Below are 28,000 nucleotides of genomic sequence, written 5' to 3'. Positions count from 1 at the left end.
CAACTGGTAGACCTGTCTTGCCCTATAGCATCCAACCCTCCCTGGAAATAGCACACTGGCATTATCACCAAGGAGTGTCTTTATTCAGCATGAGCATAAACATCATAGCCTCTCCTTGGGAGTAAACCTAATTCCCCAGGTCCCCAGATATACCCAAGTCCTTTAGGGTTGGCATGGAGGCAGCTCGTTTGCTGTAGTGTCTAAGGATGAGAGAATGACCACCCGTGCAGAAGGTTGGCCTGCCTTGGCTTTCCCATGTAGTTAAGAGCCCAGGGGGATTCATTTCTCCTGGTGGGGAGAGACTGCCTGCAAAGCACCACCGAGACAGGTCTGAGTGCAGACAGCAGAGTGAATTGAGCCTTGTTTCCTGCTGCCCACAGTGGAACAGTCGGGCTGTCAGAGCTCCTCAAGCCAGACATCCTTGCTCAGCTTCTTGGCTGTGGCCACTTAGGGAATGGGCCCTGAAGTATGATGGACCAGGTGGGCTCCCCCTGGCAGCTATAGACGCAGCCTTTTGATGTCCTCGCTGCGGAAGTCCATGCGTAGAGCCAGCACCTGGCGTACTTCGGCAGGGGTGAGGCGCCATGTCAGTGGGCCAGAGTTGGCACCCCAGTAATCTAGGATCTCAGTGACCTGTGGGGAAGAACACAGAAAGTCAGCAATGAGAGGCTATCCTGAGAGAAGGCCTTGGGCTCCACCAGAGACAGAGCAGGGGTGCCCAGGAAGAAGGTGCTCTGCAGGGCTGGACTGATGGTGGAGGCTTGGTGTGAAGAGGTAGAGAGGGATCCAGATTTTGTTTTTGCCTCTTCCCAGTCACCTATCCCTTGCTAGGCCTGGAGAGCTGCACATACCCGCTCCAGATTGAGGATCGTGGCCATCTGGGAGAGCCGGGCAAACTTGTCTCGGATGGTCCAGGTGGTCACTGTGGTAAGGTAGGCAATGAGTGACCTCAGCTCCTTATCAAACTGCAGACCGCCCAACTGCAAGGGAACGCAAGCTCACTCAGTGTTCAAGGCCTGGCCCTCCAGCCACATGGAACCTGCCCCTAGTTTTCCTCAGTGATGGGCTGCAAGGCAGCTGGACCTCATGTGGTGCCTCAGTCAGCTCCAAGGCCTCAGAAGCCAGGGAAGGTTCGGGTCTGGATATGCAGGGCTTGCGGATGGCAGACAGAGGGAATGCAAGTCCTAGGGTGGCAGGACTTGTCTTCCTCAGAAGAAAAACAACAGAGCTGGAGACCTGTGCTTGCTGGACCTTACCCGGTTAAAGGTGGATTTCAGCACCACTCTCTCCAACTCGACGGCAACAAGGCTGGTCATGAGGCTGGTCAGGCTGTCATAGATGACTGGGGACAGGCTTGCCTGCACACAGAGGCTAGACATTAGCGGGAGTCCTACCTAAGCCACTCTGCCTATATAGGACTCTTCAGTAGGGGGTGGTGGGCACAGTTACAGGAGGCCATCGGGGAGTGTGTCTACAGGCTGGGGATTGGAAGAGTTTTCAGAGTTCCCAGTAGGAGTGTGATGAGAAGACAAAGGCTGTCGATTTGGGCAGAGGTGGGTAATTCCATAACCTGGTCCCTAGAGCCTCTGCTCACCTTGAACTCTGCCATTTGTTGCTCCAGGTTAAGGATGAACTGTTGTACCCAAGGATCATTAGCCTCATAGTCATTGAATTCTTCCTGTTGTCAAGAAACAAGCTGGGTCACTGGGGGCCTCTCCAAAAAGTACCATGTACCCCACCCTGCTTTCACCCCTTTAGGAAAACAGAGGAAGAGGTCTTGTAGCTTCTGACTCATTCAGCTAAAAAGCAGCATGGACGCCCAAGCCAGCATATACTGTTTGCTACTGCTTTATCATACTTCTGATCAGCAAATGGCTCTGGGCTGCCAAAAATGTTGCTGTCAAAAATGACATCATTAGGCTAGAAAATAAAGCTCCAAAGTCTATCATAGGTGGGACAGAAAGCCTCAATAAAAGAGGACATTATCAGGTCATGGCAAACTCCCTTTAGGTGTCTTTCAGAGCCCTTCTAAGTGCAGGAACAACCTGCTTACTGGGAAGAACCTAGTCTTTGAGGGTGAGGGAAGTGGGCCAGAGAAGCATGTAAGGTCTGGTCTGTTGAGACAGCTCTGCTGCCCTCCAGCTGGGGGTTGGGAGAATGAGGGGTAATCCTGGGCCTGATGGCTGACCTCCTCGATGTTGTGGGAGACAGATAAGAAGGTGTTGATCCAAGGCTGCACCTGTGGCTTGATGGCTGTGCTGTTTAACTCCGTCAGCCCTTCCTGCGGGACAAGGCAGAGATGCGTCAGTCACAAAAGGCACATGTACCTACCCCTTCCCTTCTGCTCCATCCATCCCTTGACCACCAGGGCACTCTTCCAGTTCGCAGACTTTCCTGCGGGCCTGTCCAAAGTCTAAAAGAGATAATGCTAATAAAAGAGGTCAGAAACAACATGTTCATTTCCAGATCTGTGCCAATTCAGGTCCAGGTCATGGGACTGGTTTGGCAAACTCAAAAGGAGAGACTTCTGAGTGCCTGGTACTAGGCAGCACCTTTGGTTAAGGCCAAGCAGTGGGTCCAAATAACCAAGTGGTTCCATTTCCTCTGAGCACCTTTCTGGGCTCTTGGCACTGTGGGGGCCAAGTGGAGACTCAAGAGGACCAGAATGCTGGCTTGTCAGCATGACAACTGCTGAAAAATCTTCAGTCTTCAAGGGACTCACATGAGTTCAGTTTCTTGCATGCTACTCTCTCATTCCTCCTTGTTTCTTTATATATATGGAGCCCAATATAAACCAGTAACAATATGCTCAGAGCAACACTCAGGCACAGGATTCAGTCAGCAACTGATCCTGGGGCTTACCTGCAAGAGGTCTCGGAATTTGTTGGACACGGCAGCCAAGTCAGAAAGGCAGCTGTCAAATTTGGCCTGGGCCTGCTCCCCTCCAATGCCCTGGCTGAACAGCTTGGTGCAGTCACTCTAGGAGAGAACACCTAGCTATCAGGCTTCCCAGCATGGATGGGCCATGTGGGTGCCTGGAGGGTGAAGAGGATGCCCCATGTACAACCAGCCATTTCTCCAACTTCAGCTTTCTCTAAGAGCAGCTATGGTTGATCCTAGGCAACAGTCCTCGAGAGGTTTCAGAAAACAAGTGGCTAGCCACTTGACTCCCATTTCCCCCTTTGTAATATGAGAGTATTGGTAACAGGGGGTGTGAATAAGAAACACAAAAACCAGAAGATTTTTCATACCTTTAGAGTCAGACATTCCTAGCTTCAAATCCTGGCTTAGCTACATATTGACTGAGTGACCTTGGTCAAGTGATTTAAAGCTTCTGAGCTTCAATTTCCCTGTTTAAAAAGTGGGAACACAAATCCTTGTCCCCATGGTAGTTGGAAGAGTTGAATGCACAAAGTGCTTAGCTCAGTTCCTGTCAAGTGGTAGACACTAAGGAGATGCTAGCTTTTATTATAGGTTCTGTTTTTTAAATAATTTGGTCTGGCTGCCCAAGGGAGATCATCATGATCACAGCTAAGATTTAAATGCTTACTGTATGCCAGGCCCTGTTTAAAGCATTTAACTTTTATTAATTAAAGTACCTATCTTATGAAGTAGGTACTATTCTTACCCCTTTGTATAGATGAGGAAACTGAGACACAGAGAAGTTAATAATTTATCTAACACCACACAACAATTAAGTCATGGAGCTAGGATTCAAGCTGGGATTCTGGCTCCAGAGTTCCTGTTCCCAATCCCCACACGATAGCCTAGGAGTAGAGAATGCACAGGGGGAGCTGCTTGAAACTCACCACGTTTTGGTTTGCCAGGAACTGCCTGAATTTCTTGTAGTCTCCTTAGAAGTTTGTGCTGTTTTGGCCACAGCAGGAGGAGCAGTGTGGAAGAGTTGCAAAGGGACTGATACAGCAGGCAGAAGCCCTCAGTTACACAGCGGCTACAATATACACTATCTTTACCTAGCCTTTTAAACTCATCTGTAAAATGGACATCACACCACCTGACTTATCTCAAAGGGCTGCTAGTGGGATTCAGAAAGAATACCTGCGAATGCAAATCTAAGTTGGGTAGAATTTATGGCAATTGTTTTTTTCAGCTCTTTGCTATCCTTTTTTTACTTGGCTAATTCTACCGGCTCAGTTCTCAATTTCTAACATTTCCCAAAATATTCCTTCAAAATCCAATATTCGAACGTAAAGGATAAAGTCTGGAATACAATCTAAGGTGACATGACTTAACAATAACAGCCACTCTGCTGAACACATACCATGTGACAGATCCTGTGCTTTTGGTACTTTGTAAGTAGCACTCTTACTTTATTCCATTTTAAGGCGTTTTTGGTGTAAGTTCCTCATCTGGTCCGGTTTTCAGTACTACTGTAAACTCCCACCTGACTGCTCTCCCTGCGCCTCCTTTAGGAAGCCCGCCAGTTACAAGGCCTTCTCCCCTGTCAGCCCTAGAGCTGCCACTTATCATCAGCCTGTGCCTCTGCAGCACTGCATCTTCCTTGAAATAAGGGTCTGCTGAGGCAGCAGGACCCCGGCTTCCCTCCTCTCCCAGAGGCAGAGTTTGAGACTGGAGCAGAGTTGGGCTCTTCGTTTTCTAACACTTAACAAAGTGATTGCTCCATGCTGCTATTTGTAACTGTTAATACAATTATGAACTACCACCGCATGCGTCTCACATAGCTCATGTTTTATATTACTACATTCATTTTTCACAACTCTGCGAGGCAGAGATCATTCTTCCTGTTTATTTTTTTTTAATTTTTTTTTTTTAACGTTTTTATTTATTTTTGAGACAGAGAGAGACAGAGCATGAATGGGGGAGGGGCAGAGAGAGAGAGGGAGACACAGAATCCGAAGCAGGTTCCAGGCTCTGAGCCATCAGTCCAGAGCCCGACGCGGGGCTCGAACTCACGGACCGCGAGATCGTGACCTGGCTGAAGTCGGACGCTTAACCGACTGAGCCACCCAGGCGCCCCTCATTCTTCCTGTTTATACAAGAAGATGCTGAGGCTCAGGGAGGTAGAGAACTTGCCTCATGCCACAAAGCTGGTCAGTGGTCCAGTAGAGACATGAACTTAGGAGGATCTGACTTCTAAGCCCAATCAATTTCCAACACACTATGCAGCCTTCCTTTAAAAAAAATGGTAACTGCAACAGCTTTGTACAGGGTTTGGCAAACCCTATTTCATCTTAATTTCCTAACATTTTTTTGAGGACTTGATCATTTTTTTAAGTGCTTTCAACCCTTTTTTAGTTAGGCCCCCCAGTAAACCCTAATTAGGGCAGGAAGAAGATCTGTTTTGTAGATGAGAGTCCCCAAGCTCAGAGAGCTAAGGGACTTATCTGAGGTCACAGGCCAAGTATGTGCCACAAGTGCTAATTTAAATCCTCATCTTCCAGCTTGTGGGTCAGAGGTCCTCCCATGTTGATCCCCTCAAGTGCTCTAAAGGAAGGCTGGCTCAATGCCAGCGAATGCACAGGCCCTACCAGAACAAGCGCGTAGGAACCCCTCTCACAGGGAGGCCTGGAGAGGCTGCAGCTACTGAAAACTGATAGGCAATATTCTTCATACCTCCAGAGTCTTCTTCAATGTGGAGATGTTCTCACTGCAGACTTCCACGTTGTTCAGGGTCACCTGGGAGGTAAGGACAGAGAATGTGACCCACTGCTCACTGGTGTTTGTACCCACTCCAGTGCCAGACTGGCTGACAGCTGTAATCTTGAGGCCCAGAGAAGGGCTAAGGAACACCCACAGCAATGGCATCAGGTATGGTGCTCAGGTCTTGGATTGGGCAGAATAGTGAACCAGGCTTGCCCTTTCTCCTGTGCCTGACATTAAGGCAGGAGAGTCATCTGATCTTAGGGGTAGTGACCCAAGGTTTCAGATCTTTTTGCTCCATGTTTCGGCACACAGATCTGGGAGAAGTCCTGTGACTTAAAGCCCAGGTCAGTGAGGCAAAGACTGACATTCATTTAAGAAATGCTTCCTGGGGCGCCTGGGTGGCTCAGTCAGTTAAGTGTCTGACTTTGGCTCAGGTCATGACCTCATGGTTTCTGAGTTCGAGCCCCGCGTCAGGCTCTGTGCTGACAAGCTTGGAGCCTGGAGCCTGCTTCAGATTCTGTGTCTCCTTCTCTCTCTGCCTCTCCCCCACTCACGTCTGTCTCTGTCTCTCTCAAAGATAAGTAAAGATTAAAAAAAATTAAAAAAAAAATGCTTCCTGAAATCCACCCTCTCATAGGGTCCACAATTCCAGAAGGGAAGTCAGGTAAGAAATATCAGATAAAGATAAACACCATGCAGAAAAATAAAGCAGGGTGAGTGGACAGAAAGTGACAGGCCACAGGGCTAAAGCCAGGAATAGAGTCAGGTCTCCCTCCTCTCAGCCAAGAGCTCCTTCTTTCATAACTCTATTGCCTTATAAGCTTAATACAGAAATACCAATCATAAAAAGCAGCATGTTGCAAAAGTGATGATGAAGGCACCAATTGCTATGGTCATTTAGAGGAAAGAAACATTTTGCTCTAAGGCATTCAAGGAAAGCTCCATGGCTGAATTGTAACTGAGATGAACTTTATTCAGATCAAAAAGTCTGGAGTAATTCTGACAGATGAGGGTGAGTACATTTCTCCACTCCTATCAGTCTTTCTATAGGGCACTGTCCTGTTTGCTATTTTCTTAATGGTATTTAGGATTATCCAGTATCATTTTGTTTGTTTCTTGTTTGCCTTTCCCACTAGAATGAGGGCTCCATGAAGGCAGGGATCTATTCTGTTCTCTTTAGAACTGGATCTTTAGTTTTAACACTGCCCAAAAGAACTTTCTTGATGATGGAAATATTCTAAATCTGAACTGTCCAGTATAGTAGCCCCTAGTCATCTATGGCTACTGAGCATTTGAAATGTGGTTAGTGCAACTCAGGAACTGGATTTTTGGTTTAAACTTAAATTTAAATAGCCACCTCTGCCTACTGGCTACCCTATTGGGCAATGTAGCTCCAGAACCTAGAACAGTGCCTGATATATAAAAGTTTCTCAAATAAATATCTGTTGACTGAATGAGTAAATAAATGTGTTCTGAAGAAGGGAGAACATACACAGTTGCAGAGTGGCAGAAAACTCCAAAAAGTATTTGGGAATAAGCAGAGTCAGTACACGGATATGTGCAGAAAAACAGCAAGAGTTTGTAAAGCTGCAGAGGTGAGTGCAGTCAGACTGGGACTTGGGTGCTATGCTCTCCTGTGGACAACGGGTTGGCACTGAGGGTTATGTAAAACAGGTGAATGCCATACGAGCACAGCTGTGGCTTCAGAATACTAAGTATTACTTCTAGAGGCTGTGCAGAGCAGGAATCAGAAAGTATGAGAGGATCATACTGTCTCTGAACTGGTGTGCTGGTGGCATGACCATGAAGGCAGGGATGAGGTAGGGAGGAGCCTATTTTCAAAAAGATGAGTCAGGAACTTTAGGATTTCAGAGTAAAAGAAGAATTCGAGAACCCCAGGGATTGAGACTAGCATTGCCCTCTTGTGTTCCCTAGAGTGCTTCCCTCATCAGTGTCCTGCAGCTAATCGTGAAAGATCATGCTGCTGACAGTGCTAAGGCCACTTCCATCGGGGAGGGATAAGACTTAAAGCCTTTCATTAGCATGCCACAACACAAGGCTGCTAACATCACAAGCTTCCAGAGAAATAAGTGTACTGTGATGACAGCTCAAGGATGAGGGCCACAACTTAAATGTTTTCAAAGCATTTAGGGGCATAAGAAAAATCTATCATAAAGGGAAAATGGATTTGGGTTCAAGAGGTATCGATTTCAAAGCTTCCTTGTACTGACAGTCCTTGTAAGCATGGATTCACTGGGCTTATCCCCGGCTCATGGCGAATGATATGTCAACACCGTTGGGGAATTCATCTTGACAGCCAAATGAATCAAGGTGACATAAGAAATGAGTGCTGCAGTGGGAGCGATGACATTTTAAGTACTTGGCGTCAGGAAAACTAGAAATCTGTCACTAACCATTTAGCATCACCTTTCATGTTGGCCTTATCTTTAGGGCCCTCAAACAATGAAGCTGTGCATGGCAGCCGAGAATGTGCAAAAGCACAGCAGCCAGTGTAATGGGGACTTGTGGGGCCAAGTGGAGGAAAATATCCTGCGCTAGAGGGGTAGGATAAGTGAGGCTCAGAGGCTGTCAACAAACCACCAAGCAAAGATGCAAAGCTAGGAGTCGTTTCTGAGTAGAGAAATGAAAGAATAAAAGTAAGTTCCGTAGAAAATGAAATAACAGAACGCAAACAAAATGAAAAATTTAAGTCAGTTCATGATCAAATGAAGCTGGTTGCCAAACATTTTGGCAAAGGTCTCCAAAGGTGTATTTCAGAGGTAATAATTTCTTGGAGCTGATCCTCTTTTTTGGCAACAACCAGGACATTCCAGATCAACAGAACCCATGCTCAGGGAAAATATTTTCAGTGACAGGAGGTGAGTGAGGCTGCCTAAACAGCAGTCTGAGGACCAGTTCCTATGGGTTTCCTTGCACAGGTAGGGAGATATTGGTATGTTTAGGCTTCTGTCTCTGAGAACAACAGCTGTTAACACTTTTGGGGTCACAGACCTTTTAAGAATCTGATAAAAGCCAAGGACCCTGCTTCTAGGAAAAAAAAAAAGTATACATTAAGCATCCAACCCCAAGGTGTTCAGAGACCCCCCATCTGTGGACCACTGATGGAGAGCTCTGCTATTGGATGTCTCCTTCAGGCTCTGTACCCCAGGAGCCAAGATGGCTCTGGCCAATGTGGGGGTGAAGTGGAATGCCAAGACAGCACATGCCAGAAAGGGCTGAGCCAGAATACAGCTGCATTCTTTTTGGCTCATCACAAACGGGCTGTTAACCTTGTATAAATCCCTTCATCCTTTCATGTTTCTTTCTTCCCAGCTATCACACACCTGGTAAGACTCACTGCTTCATTTTGTGTCATTCTGGGTAGCTAAGGGCTTTAAAAAAGGTCATCTTTCTGAGGATGTTGAAAGCCTAAGAAGTTTGCTAGGAAAAGAGCCCTGGTAGGTCTAAATGATCAGTCCCCACCCATGTTGTGGGACTGGCCTTACAGAAGTGGTCTGGAAGCTTGGCACAGATATTACAGTTGGCTCTGTAGCAGGTGCAAACCAAGCATGATACTGAGTGGAGCCCCTCAACAGCTTCGTAGTCCTCTTGGGAATGAGCACTTGGGAGAGCTGAGTTGCAAGGTGCCCAGCCTTCTAGGCAAGGAACAGTTCATGTCCTGCATTGGGCTGCTCAGAAATAGGTCCCTAGTTAAGAAATGGTTTCAGAACCTTCTAAGAGGAGCTTTCCTTAAAGAGGAATTTTCCTTCTATACAGACACTGGAGGAAAAGTTTCCCGTTGAAGGCCAATTATACTGTGGCTTAGAGGTCATAGTTTAAACTCTTGAAATAAACCAACCAGCTCCTGACCTATAGGGCTACCTACCAGGAAGGACAGCTTGGCCTCGTCAGTGCTCTCAATGCCTTTTGTGTCAAATTTGCCTTGCTGGAGGCTGCTGTGCATGATGTTCACAGCACTCGTCACCCCGCGCTGGATGTCCTGTAAGGTGGTGGCCGGGAAGCCCATCCGCAGCTTGTTACACAAAACATCCCTGTGGGTGCAGAATGGCATATAGAGACTGACAGCATTCAATCTGGCTTCCAGGACCACAGGACCAGAGGGCCCATGACCCTAACCCAGCAGCATGGCCTGCTCTTTTGGGGGATTAACCAATCCTTGAGACAATAATAGGAAAACTTGAGCATCTAGGGTATGAGAGAGACCCAACAACCCATTAATGGCACTGATGTGACAAGAACATACAGAGAAGACTGGCCAATTCTTTATTCCCTGCGAGGCTCCCAGTTATTAGCATTGAGCTCCAACAGACTCAAGAGGAGGCAGTACAGCTTAGTGAAAGGCAGTACCATACAAGTAGTTAGAGAACAGGTTTGGGGAGTCAGTTCTGGACTCTATTCCATATTCCATCATTTATGAGCTGTATGATCTGAGTCCCAGTTTTCTCATGTAAAAGAGGGCTAATGGTTGTTATTAAGACTGAATAAGAGCAAGAAATTCGAATAGTGGCTGGCCTGTAGCAATGGTAACTATGATTACTTTATTACAACTATTGCCTTCAACTGAGATGCCTATTCTCTTTCCTAGGTCTGAGGGCCAGTAACCCCTCCAATCCAGTCCAGGGAGCACAGACTTGGCCTGTAAGGTATCTGGCTGCTATACAGATGTCTGAAGTCAGGGATATTGTGCTATGGATAGAAGCTCATATCCTATATAGCATTGAACTGGAATCACATGGAAAAAAGGGAAGCAACATAGGCTTAGAAATCAGTCACAACTAGGAGCTTTTTGCTTCCTAGAAAGTAGAAAGGGAGTCAACTGTACCTGAAGTCAGACTCCAGCTCTGTGGTGGCAAGGTTGATCATGGCACAGAGACAGTCGATGCTGGAGCTAGACAGAGCCCGCCCAATGCACTTCTTAACAATGTAGAAGACATCATCCACCATGCTGGATGTCAACTGGCCCTTCTCATAGGTGTCCAGAGCCACAGCCTAACCAAAAGGCAAAGCAGCCAGTAAGAGCTCCAGTTCTGCACACCACTGTTCTAGATAGTTCTGGAACATGCTCTGGCTTTGCTCCCTTTTCTATAGCTTGTCCTTGTTTCTCCCAACATGGCTTACTCTAGTTATATCTTGGTGTCAATTTTCCTTGTCAAAATAGCTTATTTCCCTACTGATGAGTATGTTAGGAAATTAAGTACTTAGGGACTTTGCCCTGGGGACATCTGTTAACTGGGATGTAAGACATCAGGAGAGGCCCTTCTTTCCCGAGTTTCCTCACCCACATACCTCAAAGAAGGCAGGGCACAAGTAGGCTCCCTGAGGAGCTAAGGTGTTCTTTTGTGAGCCTTGGGAAACACATCCAGCTGGATCTTTGGAGAGCATGACAACCCCAAAAATGACCTCTTAACCATACAAAGTGGTACTGCTCAGTCAGCACCCAAGGATATTCTCAAAGCAGGACTAGGAAATGTGACATGCCTTGGCCATTTCTTTCAGCCTGACGTCTTGGACACGAAGCCCCATTTCCAAGGGATGTGTCCTCTGTCCTACCTTATTGACAGTCTCCCTCATGAAGTACTCCTCCATGGTAATATATAAACCAATTAGCTCTTGCATGGTACAGCTCAAGAGGCAGTTATTGAGGAGTTTGTCCAGACACTTCTGGTGCTCTAGGGGACAGCCAAGAAAGAAATACTCACTTTTCTTCCCTAAGGCAAAAATACCAACTGTTTTCATTTTCCCGCATTCCTTTCTAGTCTTTGTTCCCAATCTGTACATAATTTACATAGTTATAATCATGGTACAGATACAATTTTGTATTCTGCTTTAAACCATTTTATCATATACTCCTGAAACTAATGTAACATTGTGTTGTCAACTACACTCAAATACAAAAAATGAAAAAAAGATAATATCATAAATATTTTCACAGTTTCTATATAGCTTATTTTTCTTTTAGCTTATTTTTAATGGCCGTATGATATTTTATCAGGTAGATAGTCCACATTTTAATTTTTTTAAATGTTTATTTATTTGGGGGAGAGAGAGAGTGAACACAAGGTGAGGAGGGGGGCAGTGAGAGAGATAGGGAGAGGATCCCAAGCAGGCTCTGTGCTGTCAGAGCAGAACCTGATGTGGGGCTTGATCTCATGAACATGAGATCATGACCTGAACCAAAATCAAGAGTCAGATGCTTAACTGAGCCACCCAGGCACTCCAGTCCACATTTTTTTTTTTAATGTTTATGCATTTATTTTTGAGAGAGAAAGAGAGAGAGCGAGTGAGTGAAAGCAAGGGGAGGAAGGGCAGAGAGAGAGTGGGAAACAGAATCCCAACGAGGCTCTGAGCTGTGAGCACAGAGCCCAATAAGGGGCTCTAACTCATGAACCATGAGATCATGACTGGAACCAAAATCAAGACTTGGCCGCTGCTCAACCAACTGAGTCACCCAGGCCCCCTGCCCCAGTCCATTTTTAAAACTCTATTTTTAGGGGTACCTGGGTGGCTCAGTTGGTTGAGCGGCCAATTCTTGATTTTAGTTCCAGTCATGATGTCATGGTTCTTGAGTTTTGAGCCCTGAGTAGGATTCCTGGCTGATGGCTTGGATGGAGCCTGCCTGGGATTCTGTCTCCTGCTCTCTCTGCCCCTCCCCCACCCATGCTTGCACTCTCTCAAAATAAATTAAAAAAAAAAATGAACTCTATTTTTAGACACATAGGTTATTTCTAAATGTTTTGTCATTATTAGAGAACATAGTAATTGGAGATTATAGTGAATTTTTTTTTTTTTTATAAATTTTTTTCAACGTTTATTTATTTTTGGGACAGAGAGAGACAGAGCATGAATGGGGGAGGGGCAGAGAGAGAGGGAGACACAGAATCGGAAACAGGCTCCAGGCTCTGAGCCATCAGCCCAGAGCCCGACTCGGGGCTCGAACTCACGGACCGTGAGATCGTGACCTGGCTGAAGTCGGATGCTTAACCAACTGCGCCACCCAGGCGCCCCTATAGTGAATTTTTTTTAAGATTTTATTTTTTAAATAATCTCTATACCCATTGTTGGGCTCAAACTCACAACCCCAAGTTCAAGAGTTGCATGCTTTTCTGACTGAGCCAGCCAGGTGCCGCATGTCACTGATCTAAATTAAACACCAATCCCAAACTCAGAGCTGGTGAGGCAACGTGGTGTAGAGAACAGATTAGAAGAAAATAATTTAACCATTCTGGGTATTAGCTTTCCTCACCTGTAAAATGAGTAAAAGGCTTCAAAGATCCAGTCCATTCCTTAACATATAGTTAAGTCTAGCTTTCCTAGTTTGCCCACAGACCTCAGATGCTAAGAAGCCCTAGTTACTTCCTTGTTAACAGATCTGTGGCTTAACTATCAGAAAACAATGCCAATTCTGTCCCAGCCCTCTCAGAAAATATGGGAAACACGTCTTACCTTGCTTTACTTCTTCTGGGGCCATAGAGTCCCCTACCTCAAAATCAGAGCTGATCCTCTTCCTGAGGAAACGTAAATACAGCTCACTGCGGGCATTCATTAGGGTGACCTCAGTCAGGATAGGGTCCAGTTCCCTGAGATACATGGAGCAGAAGGAATAAGCAGGAAGACACTGGATTCCCTTAGATTTAAGAGATACAGGGCAAAGAGTCCCAAACTCCCTCTTCCACTGGGCCCAGAAGGGTTAGCTCTGCCAGATGGTCATCCTAGTCTGCTGGCCCAATTATAATCAGAGACAGCTGTCAACCACATATTCCACTTACCCGTTTCACCTGAACCATTCACCTACAAAAATGCTGTCAGGGCTAAATAAGAGACTGGGAGGTATATTTTTGTCAGTGGTTTGAATAAAAATGATCTATGCCTCACATGAAAGGAACCACAACTTCCCATCCTCTTATTTAGCTGTGGTGGGATTTTAGGCTAAACCATTAAGCTGTGGCCCACACCCATTCACCTACCCAGATGAAGAGCCAAAACAATCTTTTTTTTTCCTTTTAATGTTTATTTTTGAGAAAGAGAGAGTATGAGTGGGGGAGGGGTAGAGAGAGGGAGACACAGAATCTGAAGCAGGCTCCAGGCTCTGAGCTGTCAGCACAGAGCCTGATGCAGGGCTTGAACTCACAAACCGTGAAATTATGACCTGAACCGAAGTCAGACTCTTAACCGACTGAGCCACCCAGGTGCCCCGAGCCAAAATAATCTTGAATAAAATAACAAAATTGAGGGGTACCTGAGTGGCTCAGTGGGTTAAGTGTCCAACTCTTGATTTTAGCTCAGGTCATGATCTTATGTGTTTATGAGTCGAGCCTGTATTGCAAGGAGCCTGCTTGGCTCTCTCGTTCTGTTCATCCCCTGTTCTCGCTCGCTCTCTCTCAAAATAAACAAATAAACTTAAAAAAATTATTTTTTTAAAGTTTATTTTTTTTTTAATGTTTATTTTTGAGAGAGAGAGAGAGATCAAGCATGGGTCATGGAGGGGCAGAGAGACAGAGGATCTGAAGTGGGCTCCGTGCTGACTGCAGAGAGCCCAACACAGGGCTTGAACTCACAAACCGTGAGATCATGACCTGAGCCGAAGTTGGATGCATAACCAACCGAGCCACCCAGGTGCCCCTATTATTATTATTTTTTTGAAATAGGCTCTATGCCCCACGTGGAGCCCAACATGGGGCTTGAACTCACAACCCTGCGACTGAGACTTGAACTGAGATCAAGAGTCAGATGTTTAACCAAATGAGCCACCCAGGCACCCCTGATGAGTGATTTTTTAAAAATGTTTATTTATTTTTGACAGAGAGAGAGAGAGCATGAGCAGGGGAGGGGCAGAGAGGGAGACACAGAATCTGAAGCAGGCTCCAGGCTCCGAGCTGTCAACACAGAGCCTGATGCGGGGCTTGAACCCACGCACTGTGAGATCATGACCTGAGCCAAAGTCAGAGGCTTAACCGACTGAGCCACCCAGACACCCCTGATTTTTTTTTACGTTTGTTTATTTATTTTGAGAGAGACAGCATGAGCAGGGGAGGGACAGAGAGAGAGAGAGAGAGAGAGAGAGAGAGAGAATCCCAAGTAGGCTGTCAGCACAGAGCCTGACATGGGGCTCAATCTCATGAACCAGGAGTTCACAACCTGGGCCAAAATCAAGAGTTGGATGCTTAACTGACTGAGCCACCCAAGCACTCTGAGTAACTTTTTTTAATGTTTATTTTTTCAGAGAGAGAGAGAAAGAGAGAGAGAGAGAGAGCGAGCACGTGTGCAAGCATGTGCCTGGGGGAGGGGCAGAGAGAGAGGAGGACAGAGGATCTGAAGTGGGCTCTGTGCTGACAGCAGAGAGCCCAATGCAGGGTTCAAATCCATGAACTATGTATGAGATCATGACTTGAGCTGAAGCCACTTAACGGACTGAGCCAACCAGGTGCCCCTAAAAAAATTATTAAAAAAAAAATAATAACAAAGTTGAAGGACTCACACTTCCCAATTTCAAAGCTTACTACAAGCCTACAGCAATGAAGACAGTGTGGTAGTGGCATAAAGATAGGCCTACAGTTTAGTTGAGAGTCCAGAAATCTTCACACTTATGATCAATTGATCTCCAACAAGAGTGCTCAGACAATTCAATAAGAATAGTCTTTTCAACAAATTGTGCTGGGATGACTGATATCCACATTAAAAAGAATGAAGTTGAACCCCTCCTTCACATCATACACATATGTTAACTCATTTTCCACACTAAACTCCAAGAGATCTTTTCAAAACATATATCTGGTCATACTGTAATCATATGATTTCCATAGTGCTTAGGATACAGGACTCTGAATGGCCTGACTCTAAGAACAACCTCTCTGGATTCATCTCATACCAGGCTCTCCCCAGCTCTTTGCATTTCAACTACACTGCTCTTCTTTCCCTGCTCTACCTGGAACACTCTTCACCTCTTATTTCTATTTACCCTTTTTTGTTTTAAGTTTATTTATTTATTCTGAGAGAGAGCGTGACAAGGGCAGGGAGAGAGGGAGAGAGGGAGAGAGAGAATCCCAGCAGGCTCTACAGCGACAGTGCACAGCCTGATGCGGGGCTCAAACCTGAGAGTCTGCAAGACCATGAACTGAGCTTAGACCAAGAGTCAGATGCTTAACTGACTGAGCCACCCAGCTGCCCCTTATTTCTATTTACTCTTAAGGTCTCAGATCTAAGGTCATTTCCTCAGAGATTTTTCCTTGAATTTCATCAGCTTAGGTTACATCCCTTTATTATATGCTTTCCTGCACCATACACTTAGTATATCATATTGATTAACAACATGAACTCTAGAGTCTGCTTGGATTCTATTCCTGACTGCTATCTTCTCACTGTATGACTGTCAGCAAGTCACTTAACCTCTTCAGGCTTCGGTCTCCTCATCTATAAAAAATGTTTATGGATTAAATCTGTGATCCTCAAATGAAGGGATTTTACCCCCCACCCTCCACCCCTGAGACATTTGGCAGTGTCTAGTGACATCGCACTATCAGTATCTCGTGGGTGGAGGCCAAGGACACTACTAAACATCTTACAGTGAAGAACACAGTCCTCTATCACAAGGTATTATCCAGCCAAAATGCCAATAGTACAGAGGCTGAGAAACCCTGAATAAATGACTGAATATTTGTTAAGTGCTTAGAACAATGTATACCATATAGTGAATACCATATACGTGTTAGCTATTATTATCTGTCTACTTTAGACTACAGACACCACAAATAAAGAATTAAGTTGGGTTTGCTTACTTTGCTTGCCGCCACCTTCATACTACCAAACATGAGTGCGTGGCACCTAATGTGTACTCAGTAAAAATTTACTGATTGAATACCTTTTTATAATGTTTGGGTTTTCTTTTAATGATTATATATTACTTTTATTTATTTATTTTTTAAATGTTTATTTATTTTGAGCGGAAGAGAGAGCGAGGAGAGGGGGGCAGAGGAAGAGAAAGAGAAAGAGCACAGAGCCTGATGCGGGGTTCAATCTCATAAACCATGAGATCATGACTTCAGCTGAAATCAAGAGTCAGAAGCTTAACCAACTGAGCCACCCAGGTGCCCCAAGCATTTATTACTTTTATTAGAAAATACTAAAAGCGGGGCGCCTGGGTGGCGCAGTCGGTTAAGCGTCCGACTTCAGCCAGGTCACGATCTCGCGGTCCGTGAGTTCGAGCCCCGCGTCGGGCTCTGGGCTGATGGCTCAGAGCCTGGAGCCTGTTTCCGATTCTGTGTCTCCCTCTCTCTCTGCCCCTCCCCCGTTCATGCTCTGTCTCTCTCTGTCCCAAAAATAAATAAACGTTGGAAAAAAAAAATTTTAAAAGAAAATACTAAAAGCTTGAATCATAGATAAAATATTTTTAAAACATAAACCACATTGTAACAGAGCAGTCTCTGAATGATACATGATTACCAGTTCAAACTTCTATGGGCTGAAGAAAAGAGGATTATTACCTTGGTTCTATTTTTTCTGTTGTAGAATTTCTCATCAAGTTGTTCTGGACATGTCGGAACTGCAATATACCAAAGAAATGAGAATGCTCTTCCCCACCCTCCTTACACCTACCTCTTGCTGGTCACTCTAAACTTCTGGCATAGAAGAATGTTTAAGTTTAGTTTGCTTAACAAGCAAGCCAAAAGTAGGCTATTAGAATGATGAGCCAAAGATTTACTTTTGATTTAGATGCTAATGCCCCCCCCTTCCATTACTGCACTTAAAAGTGGTGTTAATGGTATTACAACCAACTACTGTCTAGTAGCGTTCTAGAAATAAAATTGTATGGGCTACTCCTATTTCTAATCCTACTCTTACATCCTCTGCTCAAAGGAAAGGACAAATAAGTTTCAAAGAAAAAAAAAAACCAAGTATTACTGTTAGTACCTAAGGAACTAAGGAGAAATCTGAGACAAATTACTTGACACTTACTATGACCTTAAGAAGTAAAATTCTCCTTGTATCACCTGCACATTCTGTGTTAAGAGAGCTGGTCTAATGTTTCTGTTTTGTGTTTCTTTCACGAAGCCCTTTCTACTTCTTTCGCAATCTTGTACTACGTTATCATCTTGATATCACCTCAAATCCAAAGTAAGCTGGTGACAGGCAAAATGCATGCCAGTTTGCATTCCGTATTTATTTTTCTACCTTCATCTTTTTTCATCCCTTCCCCTCCCCACTCCCATTTAATATATTCAGTATTGCTGGCTAACATTGTTTCCAAACCCACCTGTGGCTTTCCCTTCTCACCTGCTGGTGGTAGTCCCTCTGCTTGATGAACTTGTCTACCACCTTCTCTACTTGTCTGTCACATTCCACCTGCAAGTATTTTATCAGGGTGTAAAGTCTTCCTGGCCCATAATATGTCTCCACTATTGGTTGGTGGGTCTCTACAATGCGGGCAATACCTAGAATGGAGAAAATGAGAGGACTGGATTCCAAATGTTCTTCCCACAAAATAAACTCCTTTCTTCTATCCAGGACTTATCTGGGGTCTAACTCAACCCTTTTAGACCTGTTTCACCACCCAAAATGAATACAGATGGTTCTTGCCAGGGCTAGGAGTTGCTAAGCAAATTTGTCTGTTAAATATGTACAACGCTTGATAAACTAGAAGGCATTTAAGTTATATTGAGAGTTTCAGTAGAAGCATCTTTGGAAATCAGCATTACTCTTTTCCTAGTAATTCACTTAAGTACTAAATTTACTCTTAGAGTTTGGGTCTTGAGGAATAGGGAGGACCAAAACACTTGAGAGACTCTAATTTTTGCTAATCAGATACTGAATAGGAAGTTCCTTCTCTGATAAATAAATACATGGCAAACTATAGGATTAAACCGAAGGTTAGCAGGGAGAGAAGAAACACTAGGATGTGGGCATTACGTAGGAAGGCCTTCAGTTTCCCTCAAGTGGAGAACGAGACTTACCTTCAAACAGAAGAGTGAGTGTGTCTGCAAAGATGACTGCAGCCCTCCGGTCACGCATGTCTGTCCCCAGCACCAACAGTAGATTCTCTTCAGCTTTACTGGCCACCTGAAAAAAGTGGAAAATCCACAGGAGTTCTCGGATCAAAGGTTGGCCTCAGTTTTCCAAAAAGATCTCCCATTGACTTTCTTTTTCCCATGTTTGCTTTGATGCTTGAAAGCCTACACAGCACACAGGAACCTCCCAGTGGGCTCGGGGTTGTCTGGGCCTCAGGCGAGACAAAGAACTTGAACACAGTGGTAACTCTTCTTCAACTCAGAGTTGTAAATAATGCTTTCCTTTTCTTTGAAGATATGTACTGCCATTAGCCAAAGGCAGAGAGTCCCCAGTTTCACTAATCTTCTCCAAGTATAACAAAGTTATTAATGGTGCTTTATTGAGCAGGACAAAGAATCTGGGTACCACAGAAGGGATTTTTAAAGGATTAAAAATAAAAGCCATTTCTAGGCCCCAGATGGCAAAGTACTGATAAAAAAAAGTGCCATAAAAACGGTTACATGTATGTATAATGCATTTTCTTTTTAGCCAGCTCCATCTTTCCCTTATTTTAATTAATTTTTTAGAATGTGTAAAACACACACACTTAAACATTCATAAGGAATAAAGGAGTGTTCAATGAAAAGCCGTTCTTCCTCTTACCTACTCCTCTTGGTCTCCTAAAATGTCTTCTCCAGAAATAACTGTTGTTAACCCTTTGAAAAATATCCTATGCTTATACAAACATGTATTTTTATTGCCACTTCTGTTATTTTTTGGAAAATGTTTATTTATTTTGAGGGAGAGCCTACACACAAGTGGGGAAGGGGCAGAGAGAGAGAGAATACCAAGCAGGCTCCACATCGTCGCTGCAGAGCCTGATGCGGGGCTCAATCTCACCAGCCCTGAGATCATAACCCAAGCTGAAATCAAGAGCTGGATACTTAACTGACTGAGCCACCAAGGTGCCCTACCACGTCTATCATTTTAAGCAGAAACAAAAGTATTTAGTCTAACTTAACTATACACCAGAGCATGAAGTATGTCACCATGTATGCATCTGTCTCATTTTTTTTTTTTTTTTTTTAATTTCTAGTCGGTTTTAGTAAATGGTAGCACCCCATCACATGCCTCACCAGTTCAGGGTGAGAATTTTCTAATAAAGCTTTTCCAACATTAAAACTGCTTCCTTTCGTATCATCCTAAGTTCTACCCCTGAATTGAGGGGAGAAACTGGATGGGCCCTAAGTTTCTGCGGGAAATCTAAAGTGGTATGTTCCCTCTTTGTAAGGAGATGGGACAGGAAGAGCAAGTTCTAGGCCCCAAAGAAAGGACTAACAAGCAATATATATGTTGCTCCATCCTCGTGAGGCCTGCCTGCCCTGAAAAAGGAACTACATCCTTAACCCTTAAGTGTTTCATTACTTCTTGCAGCAGAGAGTCCTAGGCTCCTCTTAGAGCCCCTACCCTCCCTCTACCACCAGCGGTAGTGAGCCAGTGCACGGCTGGCCTCAGCCATCTTGTGCATGTCATGCTTCTTCTTGATCACAGGGCCCTGGTTGTGAAAAGCCTCCAACAGCTCATGGGACAACTTCTCTGGCATCAGTACCTGCTGGTGCTTCTTCTCCTGGCACTCAGTAATCATCCACTGTCTCATTTTTCTTAATGCAGAACAGTGTTCCATTATAGAGAACTCTGGGAGATGTGGCAGAAGGCACGTTGACATATACTTACAAACAATAACCCTCTGCATACACGCCTGCTGAGATCTGCTTCTTTCCATCTAAGGTCAAGGGAAAGAAGCTGAGACTTTAACTGAAATCTGTTTCTTTTTCAGGATTTAATGATAAGTGACATCACTTGCTTCATCTCAATGTGGCTTATTTTGAGCCTCAAGCCTGGTTATGAAGTCTTAAAACAACTAACCAACAACTCTGAATGCTCTTAAAAGAAGCCAGTTCTTGGCTGACAGCTTAAAAAGTGTGATTCAACTTGTCAGAGAATTTGCATTTTAGTTTTCCTACATTTTCACCTAGTTGTTGGAAATGAATGTGCATCAATAGCAGTTTCAGCCATGACTAGTATGCAGCAGGCTGGCAACACATAAGTGTTGAATGAATGTATACATCCAGTCCTGCTACACTACAGGCAAGAGAAGAAAAGGGCAAAGTGAGAAAGAATCCACAGAAACTGGATTGATACAGCGTCCAAATCTGCAGTCAGAGAACCATACCACTAACCTACCAAGCAATCGGGGTCATACCTGCTTGCAAAGGTATTCTGAGAACTTGCTTAATCCCTCCTCATGCAGACCCAGGAGTGGGAAGATCTTGAAGAAGCGCTCCACCTGAGGCAAATCCCCTTCCTTGGTAGCAATGGCAAACTTCTCTGTTACAATGGCTTTGAGACGCTGCTCAGCTTCCTGTAGCAATTTCAGGTTGGCGTCAATCATGCTGCCTGTGCAATGGGGGGAAATTGAGAATTAATATAAAGAATGGTACTGTGTCAGGTCTATGCCACTTTGTGCACCACTATTCATTAGAAATACACAGAGAAGTTACAATCAAGTAAAAGAAATAAGATCTATGCACAAATAACTATAACAAAACCAGTGTATGGTAAGTGTAATAAGAAAAGCGTGCACAAGTTACATTTCTGATTGAATTAGAAAAGTCTTCCCAGAAATGATATCCCATCTTTTAAAGATGAGCAGGGGTTTGATATCTGAGTGAGAGGAACATAAGAGGAACATACATTCCAGACAAAGGGAATGAGAGAAGCAAAGTAACAGAAACAAAAAAAAGAAGAGAAAAAAGTATATACAGGTACAGTATTGCAAGTAATATACACTCTGGCATATAGAGAACTCCATATATGTGCACAATGAATGGATTCACAAGTGAATAGTACAAAACCAGGTGAGAAGGCCTAGAATACCAGGCTAAGAATTTAATTTTATGAGTAGACAATAGGGTCAAGTGGAAAGAACCCACTGATCAGAGAACAGATCTGGACTCAGTTTCCTTTTCTGTAAAATGGGAATAACAACACATACCCTAGGATGGACTGCAATCTATATAGGGTCGAATACCAGACAAGGAAATTGCCTAACAGAGGTCCTTTTCATGGTTCAGTTTGCCTTATTCAGATTATAGATGCTTATGACTACAGTAGAAATCAACAGTTTGGGATAGATACTTACCTTCTTTGCCCTGTCGGCTGAGCTCAATGACTGATTTGTCCAGGCACAAGTAGCGATGAATATGGGCAGCAGCCTGCTCATAATCTTCATTCCTCAAAGCAGTCTGAACTCCATCCATGCAGAACTTCAGGTCCAAGATATCATCAGCTCTCTGAATGGCTTGATAGAGACGGTTCTGCAAAAAGACTTGGTGCTTAGAAACAATGTCCTATTCTTTCAAAGACATGTCTTCAGAAGGTATGGAGATTCAGGGACAGAATCTGGTTAACCAGAAGCCCTGAACCACTATCACTCACAAAACTGTTATTGACAGATGATCAATAATACCGACAGGTATCATACAATTTTATTTATGTGACCACATCAATCATTTTAATGGAAGCAGGAACAGGGATAAACCATATTTACATTTGGCTTATGTTAAATTAATAATGGAACCAGAGTGTATTTGATATTTTGGCAACGGCATTGTAAACCATGTAATAAAATAAACGAAATATATGTAAAGTATTTTTCTTTTAGAATTAAGCAAGAATTTGTTTTTAATGTTTGTTATTTTTGAGAGAGAGAGAGAGAGAGAGAGAGAGAGCGCGCGAGCGAGAGAGGGAGGGGCAGAGAAAAGGGAGACACAGAATCCGAAGCAGGCTCTGACCTGTCAGCACAAAGCACGATGAGGAGCTCGAACCCACGAACCGTGAGATCATGTCCTGAGCTGAATTCGCACGCTTAACCAACTGAGCCATTCAGGCACCCAAGCAAGAATACTTTAAAGAAACTTTAATATGTGACTTGGTCGCTGTGTGACTATAGTGTTTCATGGTAAGTTATTTTAGCAGGATCTAGACAGAGTGGGAGGAGTTACCCTATTTCATAGGGGCAAACTGAGGCTGGAAATGATGTATTCAAGAGGCCAGATCATATGCTATTTACTACTGTAGTCATTAATGATCTGCGGCACTTGAAATGTGGCTAGACACTTCACATGTGGCTAGTCCAAATTAAGATGTGTAAGACACACACTGGATTTCAAAGACTTAGTATAGAAATAAAGAAGGCAAAATACCTCACAAATAGCATTTTATAGTAATCATGTTATTTTGGACATAATGGGTTAAATAAAGCATATTGTTATAATTATTTTTACCTATTTCTGTTCTTTTAAAAAAATGTCTACTAGTGGGGCGACTGGTTGGTTCAGTTGGTAGAGCATGCAACTTTTGATCTCAGGGTTGTGAGTTCAAGCCCCATGTTGGGCACAGAACCTACTTAAAAATAAAAAAAAAATAATAATAAAGTAGAGATGGTTACTATAAAATCTAAAATTACATATGTAGTTCATATTCTTTTCCAAGCTGGATACTTTTATTTCATTTTCTTGCCTGACTGCTGTGGCTAGAAACTCCAGTACAGTATTGAAGAAAATCAAGAGCTAACATCCTTGTTTTATTCTTGATTTTAAGGAGACAGCACCCAGTCTTTTACCAGTATGATGTTAGCTGTGGGTTTTTCATAGATTGCCTTTATCAGGTTGAGGGAATTCCCTTTTATTCCAAGTTTTATGAGTTTATGCTTTTTCTGAGTTTATCAAATGATCATGTAGTTTTGTCCTTTATTCTATTGATATGGTAGATTATATTAAATGATTTTCAGATGTTAAAGCAACCCTGCATTCTCACTCAGTCATAGTATAATCCTTTTAATATGTTGCTATATTTGGTTTGCTGGTTTGTGGTGTTTTGAGGATTCTGAAATCTTTACTCATAAAAGGTATGGGTCTGAAGTGTTCTCTTCTTGTGCTATCTTCAGCACAATATCAGTATCTTGCATTAGATTTCTACTGAATGGTGCTGCTCTAATTTTTAATGTCGTGGCTTTTCTACTGCCCTCTACTAATTCGAACATCAGAAGTTCAATGGGATTACCTTAGCCAGGTCAAGCTGACGGACTTTGCTGGACACATTCTCAGCTAGATTGCAGGTAAAGGTGATCATTCCAGCTAGCTGCTTTGCATCTCCTTCAATCAACTGCAGGTTGGGACTGGAGACATATGTCAGCACACACATATCCATAGGGGGAGAAGGAATGAGTAAGAGATGGAAAGTTTTTTGTAGATGGAGATCATGTCTTCTATTCTCTTTGTACCTCCCCACAACTTTTAGCTCAGTTCGCTCTACTCACAGCTTTTTCTTTTTCTTTCTTTTTTTTAAAGTGTATCTATTTAGCAGCGTCTGGGTGGCGCAGTTAAGTATCCAACTTCAGCTTCGATCACAATCTCATGGTTCATGAGTTTGAGCCCCGCATCGAGCTCTCTGCTGTCAGCACAGACCCTGGTTCAGATCCTCTTCCCCTCCCCCCCCCATTTGCGTACTTTCTCTCTCTCTAAATAAATAAATAAACTTAAAAAAAAGTTTACCTATTTATTATTTTGAGAGACAGAGAGAGTATGAGCACCCTCATGCGCATAAGTGGGGGAGGGGCAGGCAGAGAGGGAGAGAGAAGGCATCCCAAGCAGGCTTTGTATTGTCAGCACCGAGCCCAACCTGGGGTCCAAACCCATGAACTGAGAGATCATGACCTGAGCCAAAGTCAGACGTTTAACTGACTGAGACACTCAGGTACCCCTACTCACAGCTTTTTCTAAAAAGTATTTTACTGAAAACTCAGGCCAATATTAAATAAAAAATTACTCTCTATAAGTACTAAAGACACCCCTAAATAGGTACTGCTAAAGAACTAGAGAACAGATGCTTCCAATTGCTGAGTATAAAATACACTAACCAACAATCACAGAGGGTGAAGAGGTCAAAGAGCAATTTTTATGGCTAACAAATACACAAAGTTTATAAGAACAATGGTTCTCAAACTTGAAACATACATCAGAATCACATGGTATGCTTGTTAAAAGCATGTCAGATTCCTGGGCTTCACACCCAGAGTTTCTGGTTCAAGAGGTTTTGAGTAGAACCTTGTAATTTGCATTTCCAATAAGTTTCCAAATGAGTTTTAGTACTTGTTGGTCCAAGGATACTGTGACCAGTTGATTATACCTTTAAGTGTTCATTTTACCTTGAAGTAATCCTCCTCTACACTTCAAAATCAACTGGCATTTTATAACAGAAAGTTAGGAAAAACAGGAACTTATCCAGTGGACCTTGCTGGAATTACAATGGCTCTTGTTGAGATGGAGACTCACCCCATCCGGTGTAGAGTGACCATTTTACTTTCAATGGTGTTTTGCTGTTCCAAAAGAGCATCCAGTTCTCTCTCTACCACTTTCTGAAAAATAGACAAGCATTTTGTCATCAGAATGGTCATAAGGAACTTTAAAAAATGATCTAACCCAACCACTTAGCTGAAGGGTGAATCCCATTCCAAATGTCTTTCCTTTCACTAAGTTCCCCTAAGGCTTTAATGAACAATACTTCATTTTTGCAGTGATCACATTGCATAATGGTTGCTACCTTCTGTATATTTTCATTCCATTTAGCAGATGAATACCACAAAGGAAGGGAACTTTTATTCAGTATCATTAACTTAGTGCCTAATGCAGGAAAGCATTTAAAATATAATGGCTAAACAAATGAAATTTCTTAAGTGGTAGTTACAAAGAGTCTCTTCGCAGTGTACAGTGATACAATCAGTACCCGGAAAGAATAAGTATATAATTGTCTCAGCCAAGTTATTTACTGCATCACTGCAACTAATGTAACCTTCTTATGCTTGAGTTTCTTGATCTGTAAAATTTAAGAGTATCCCACAGGACTGTTGTGTGAGCCAAACAAGATAACAAACATAAACTGCTTAACGCAGTATGGTGGCATATTGTTCAATAATAGCCATTATTATCAGCTATGCATTTCTATTAAAATAATTCAGTAGGATCCAGAAGGAAACTTCCCTGGACAGTCATCAGATACAAATACAGAACTAATATTGTTCTGTCTGGAAGATGGACTTAAATTTCCCTTAAAAATGGACTAACTCAATGAATGCAAGCTTAGGAATGTTAACAGTACTGAATTTTATGGAGTGCCTGGGTGGCTCAGTCAGTTGAGAGTCCGACTCTTGGTTTTGGCTCAGGTCATGATCCCAGGGCTCTGGGATGGAGCCCTGCATGAAGCCCCGTGTTGGGCTAGGCGCTGAGTGTGGAGCCTGGTTTATTCTTTCTCTCTCTTCCTGTGCCCCTCTCCCCAACTCATGCACTCTAAAATTAAATAAACAATAAATTCTTAACACTGAATTTTATAAAGCACATCTTGCTGAAAAATGTTATCATAAACTGCTCGAGTTGGTGCAAGTTAATGTTTGAAACTATTCAAAGATATCAATAATCCCCCCTCGCTCTTGCTGAAACTGTTTGTACTCACAACCTTAACTAAAAATTTAGTTTAGGGGGTGCCTGGATGGCTTATTTGGTTAAGTCTCTGACTTCAGCTCATGTCATGATCCCGGGGTTCATGGGTTCAGAGCCCTCCATCAGGCTCTGTGCTGACAGCCTGGCATCTGCTTCACATTTTATGTCCCCCTCTCTCTCTGACCCTCCCTCGCTCACACTCGTTCTCTTGCTCTAAAAGAAACACTAAGTTTGGTTTGGGGGGCGGTGCCTGGGTGGCTCAGTCGGTTAAGCGTCTGACTTCAGCTCAGGTCATGATCTCACGGCTTGTGGGTTCGAGCCCCACTTCGGGCTCTGTGTTGACAGCGCAGAGCCTGGAGTCTGCTTCAGATTCTGTGTCTCCCTCTCTCTCTGCCCCTCCCTGGCTCATGCTGTCTCTCTCAAAAATAAATAAACATTTAAAAAAAATTTAAAAAGTTTGGTTTAGAGAACAGCTACTAAACGTTTATTAATTAATTAATTTAGAGATAAAGTGCAAGGGGGGGGGAGAGAATCTCAAGCAGGCTCCACCCTCATCCCCATGACCCTGGGATGATGACCTGAGCCAAAATCTAGAGTTGATGTTCAGCTGACTCAGCCACCCAGGCGCCCGCTACTAAAACTTTAGATCGGAGCTTGGATCTCTTTCTTCTGACTGGCAAGGAACCCAAATGATATTCACAAATATACTGACAGCATCAGGTTGCCACGGAAAATGAAGGAGGCTGTAAGGAATCTTCAAGAGAATACAGTCCATCCTCCTTATTGGCCAGAAAGCAGGGGCCCGAGGGATGAAAGTCACTTGTCCAAGATCAGACAGTTGTACCTGTCTTTAAACCTCAAGCTTCCACAAAGCTGTACACTTACCGAACTACAGTTACACCCCCAAATCTTTTCCCACAAAAATAAGTCTTAAAACGCTTCAAGTTTATTTGCAATAACTTCCTCCTTAAATATTTGAGATAACACGGTGAAAACGTTTCCTAATTTTTAAATTGCTAAGTCAACGCAAGGGAGCCTTTAGTCTTATTTTGAGAAGCGAGTTGACCCACGCTGTCAGTCTATCTACTCCGGCAGAAAAACCTACATTAAGGGCCAGGCAAATAAGTGGGATGGGGACCAGGAGTGGAGCAGACCGCCCGGATAACAGGGAAAACAAGCTTAGGGGCATCAGTCCAAGTGAATAGAGACGTCAGGTCCCGCCAAATACACTCAATTACACTCCTGCTTCTTCAATAAGTGCTGTTTTGTTTCCCTAGGCAGAGGCACAGAGAGAACTTCCCACAGCCCGATTTCCCGAGACTGACAAGTCCTAAGCCCATCGCCTCTGGCTAGCCCCCCACCTCCTCGCCGCAGAGCCGTTCGTATACAGCCTCCAGCTCCTGCAGCTCGGTCAGGGAGCGAATGAGCTCGGTGGAGATTTCCGAGCAGCGGCCTCCTCCCATCCCCTCAGGCGGAGAAATCCCTGACAGCTTCTGAGGGGAATCGAGGTCCGCCATCTTGTTCTCCATTTCGCGCTTCCGGCTCCGCGAGGACCCCTCCTCGTTTGCGCGCCAGGTCTTTTGGGCTGCCCAGGAAATGCCCGATAGATTTATGGTTTGTTTTGTTTTTTAAGTCCACCTTAAAAGGTCTATTTTTTATAGTCTCCTGGGAAAAGTAACGGCCGTAGGTATGTTTAACTAATTTTTAATGCGGAGTCAAAGAAAGACAGAAACATCAAAAAAAAAATTACTTATACATTCTTCAGGCGCCTGTTGGGGACTGTTTTACGTCGCGGGCCCGCTTTAAGGTCCCTGCTTTAA

General features: G+C 43.8%; 1 protein-coding gene across 1 annotated transcript; it reads right to left on the bottom strand.

Moving 5' to 3' along the window:
* Positions 1-61: 61 nt before the first annotated feature.
* COG4 (component of oligomeric golgi complex 4) lies at positions 62-27,709 on the bottom strand. Its single transcript, XM_047078739.1, has 19 exons — positions 27,542-27,709; positions 25,020-25,102; positions 23,749-23,863; positions 21,827-22,001; positions 20,888-21,081; positions 18,591-18,696; positions 17,914-18,071; positions 17,124-17,182; positions 13,090-13,223; positions 11,197-11,315; positions 10,469-10,635; positions 9,512-9,677; positions 5,596-5,658; positions 2,863-2,979; positions 2,189-2,281; positions 1,595-1,678; positions 1,257-1,358; positions 852-980; positions 62-633 (listed from the first exon to the last, which is right to left on the bottom strand). Exons 1-19 carry the CDS (start codon positions 27,707-27,709, stop codon positions 499-501), a joined length of 2,367 nt encoding a protein of 788 aa, XP_046934695.1. The 3' UTR covers positions 62-498.
* Positions 27,710-28,000: the final 291 nt, after the last annotated feature.

The sequence above is a fragment of the Lynx rufus genome, unplaced genomic scaffold (assembly GCF_022079265.1).
Source record: "Lynx rufus isolate CCGP_SWC_20201006 ecotype Redwood Valley unplaced genomic scaffold, mLynRuf1.p SCAF_16, whole genome shotgun sequence".
Lineage (NCBI taxonomy): Eukaryota > Metazoa > Chordata > Mammalia > Carnivora > Felidae > Lynx > Lynx rufus.
This window is presented reverse-complemented; position numbering and strand designations above follow the sequence as displayed.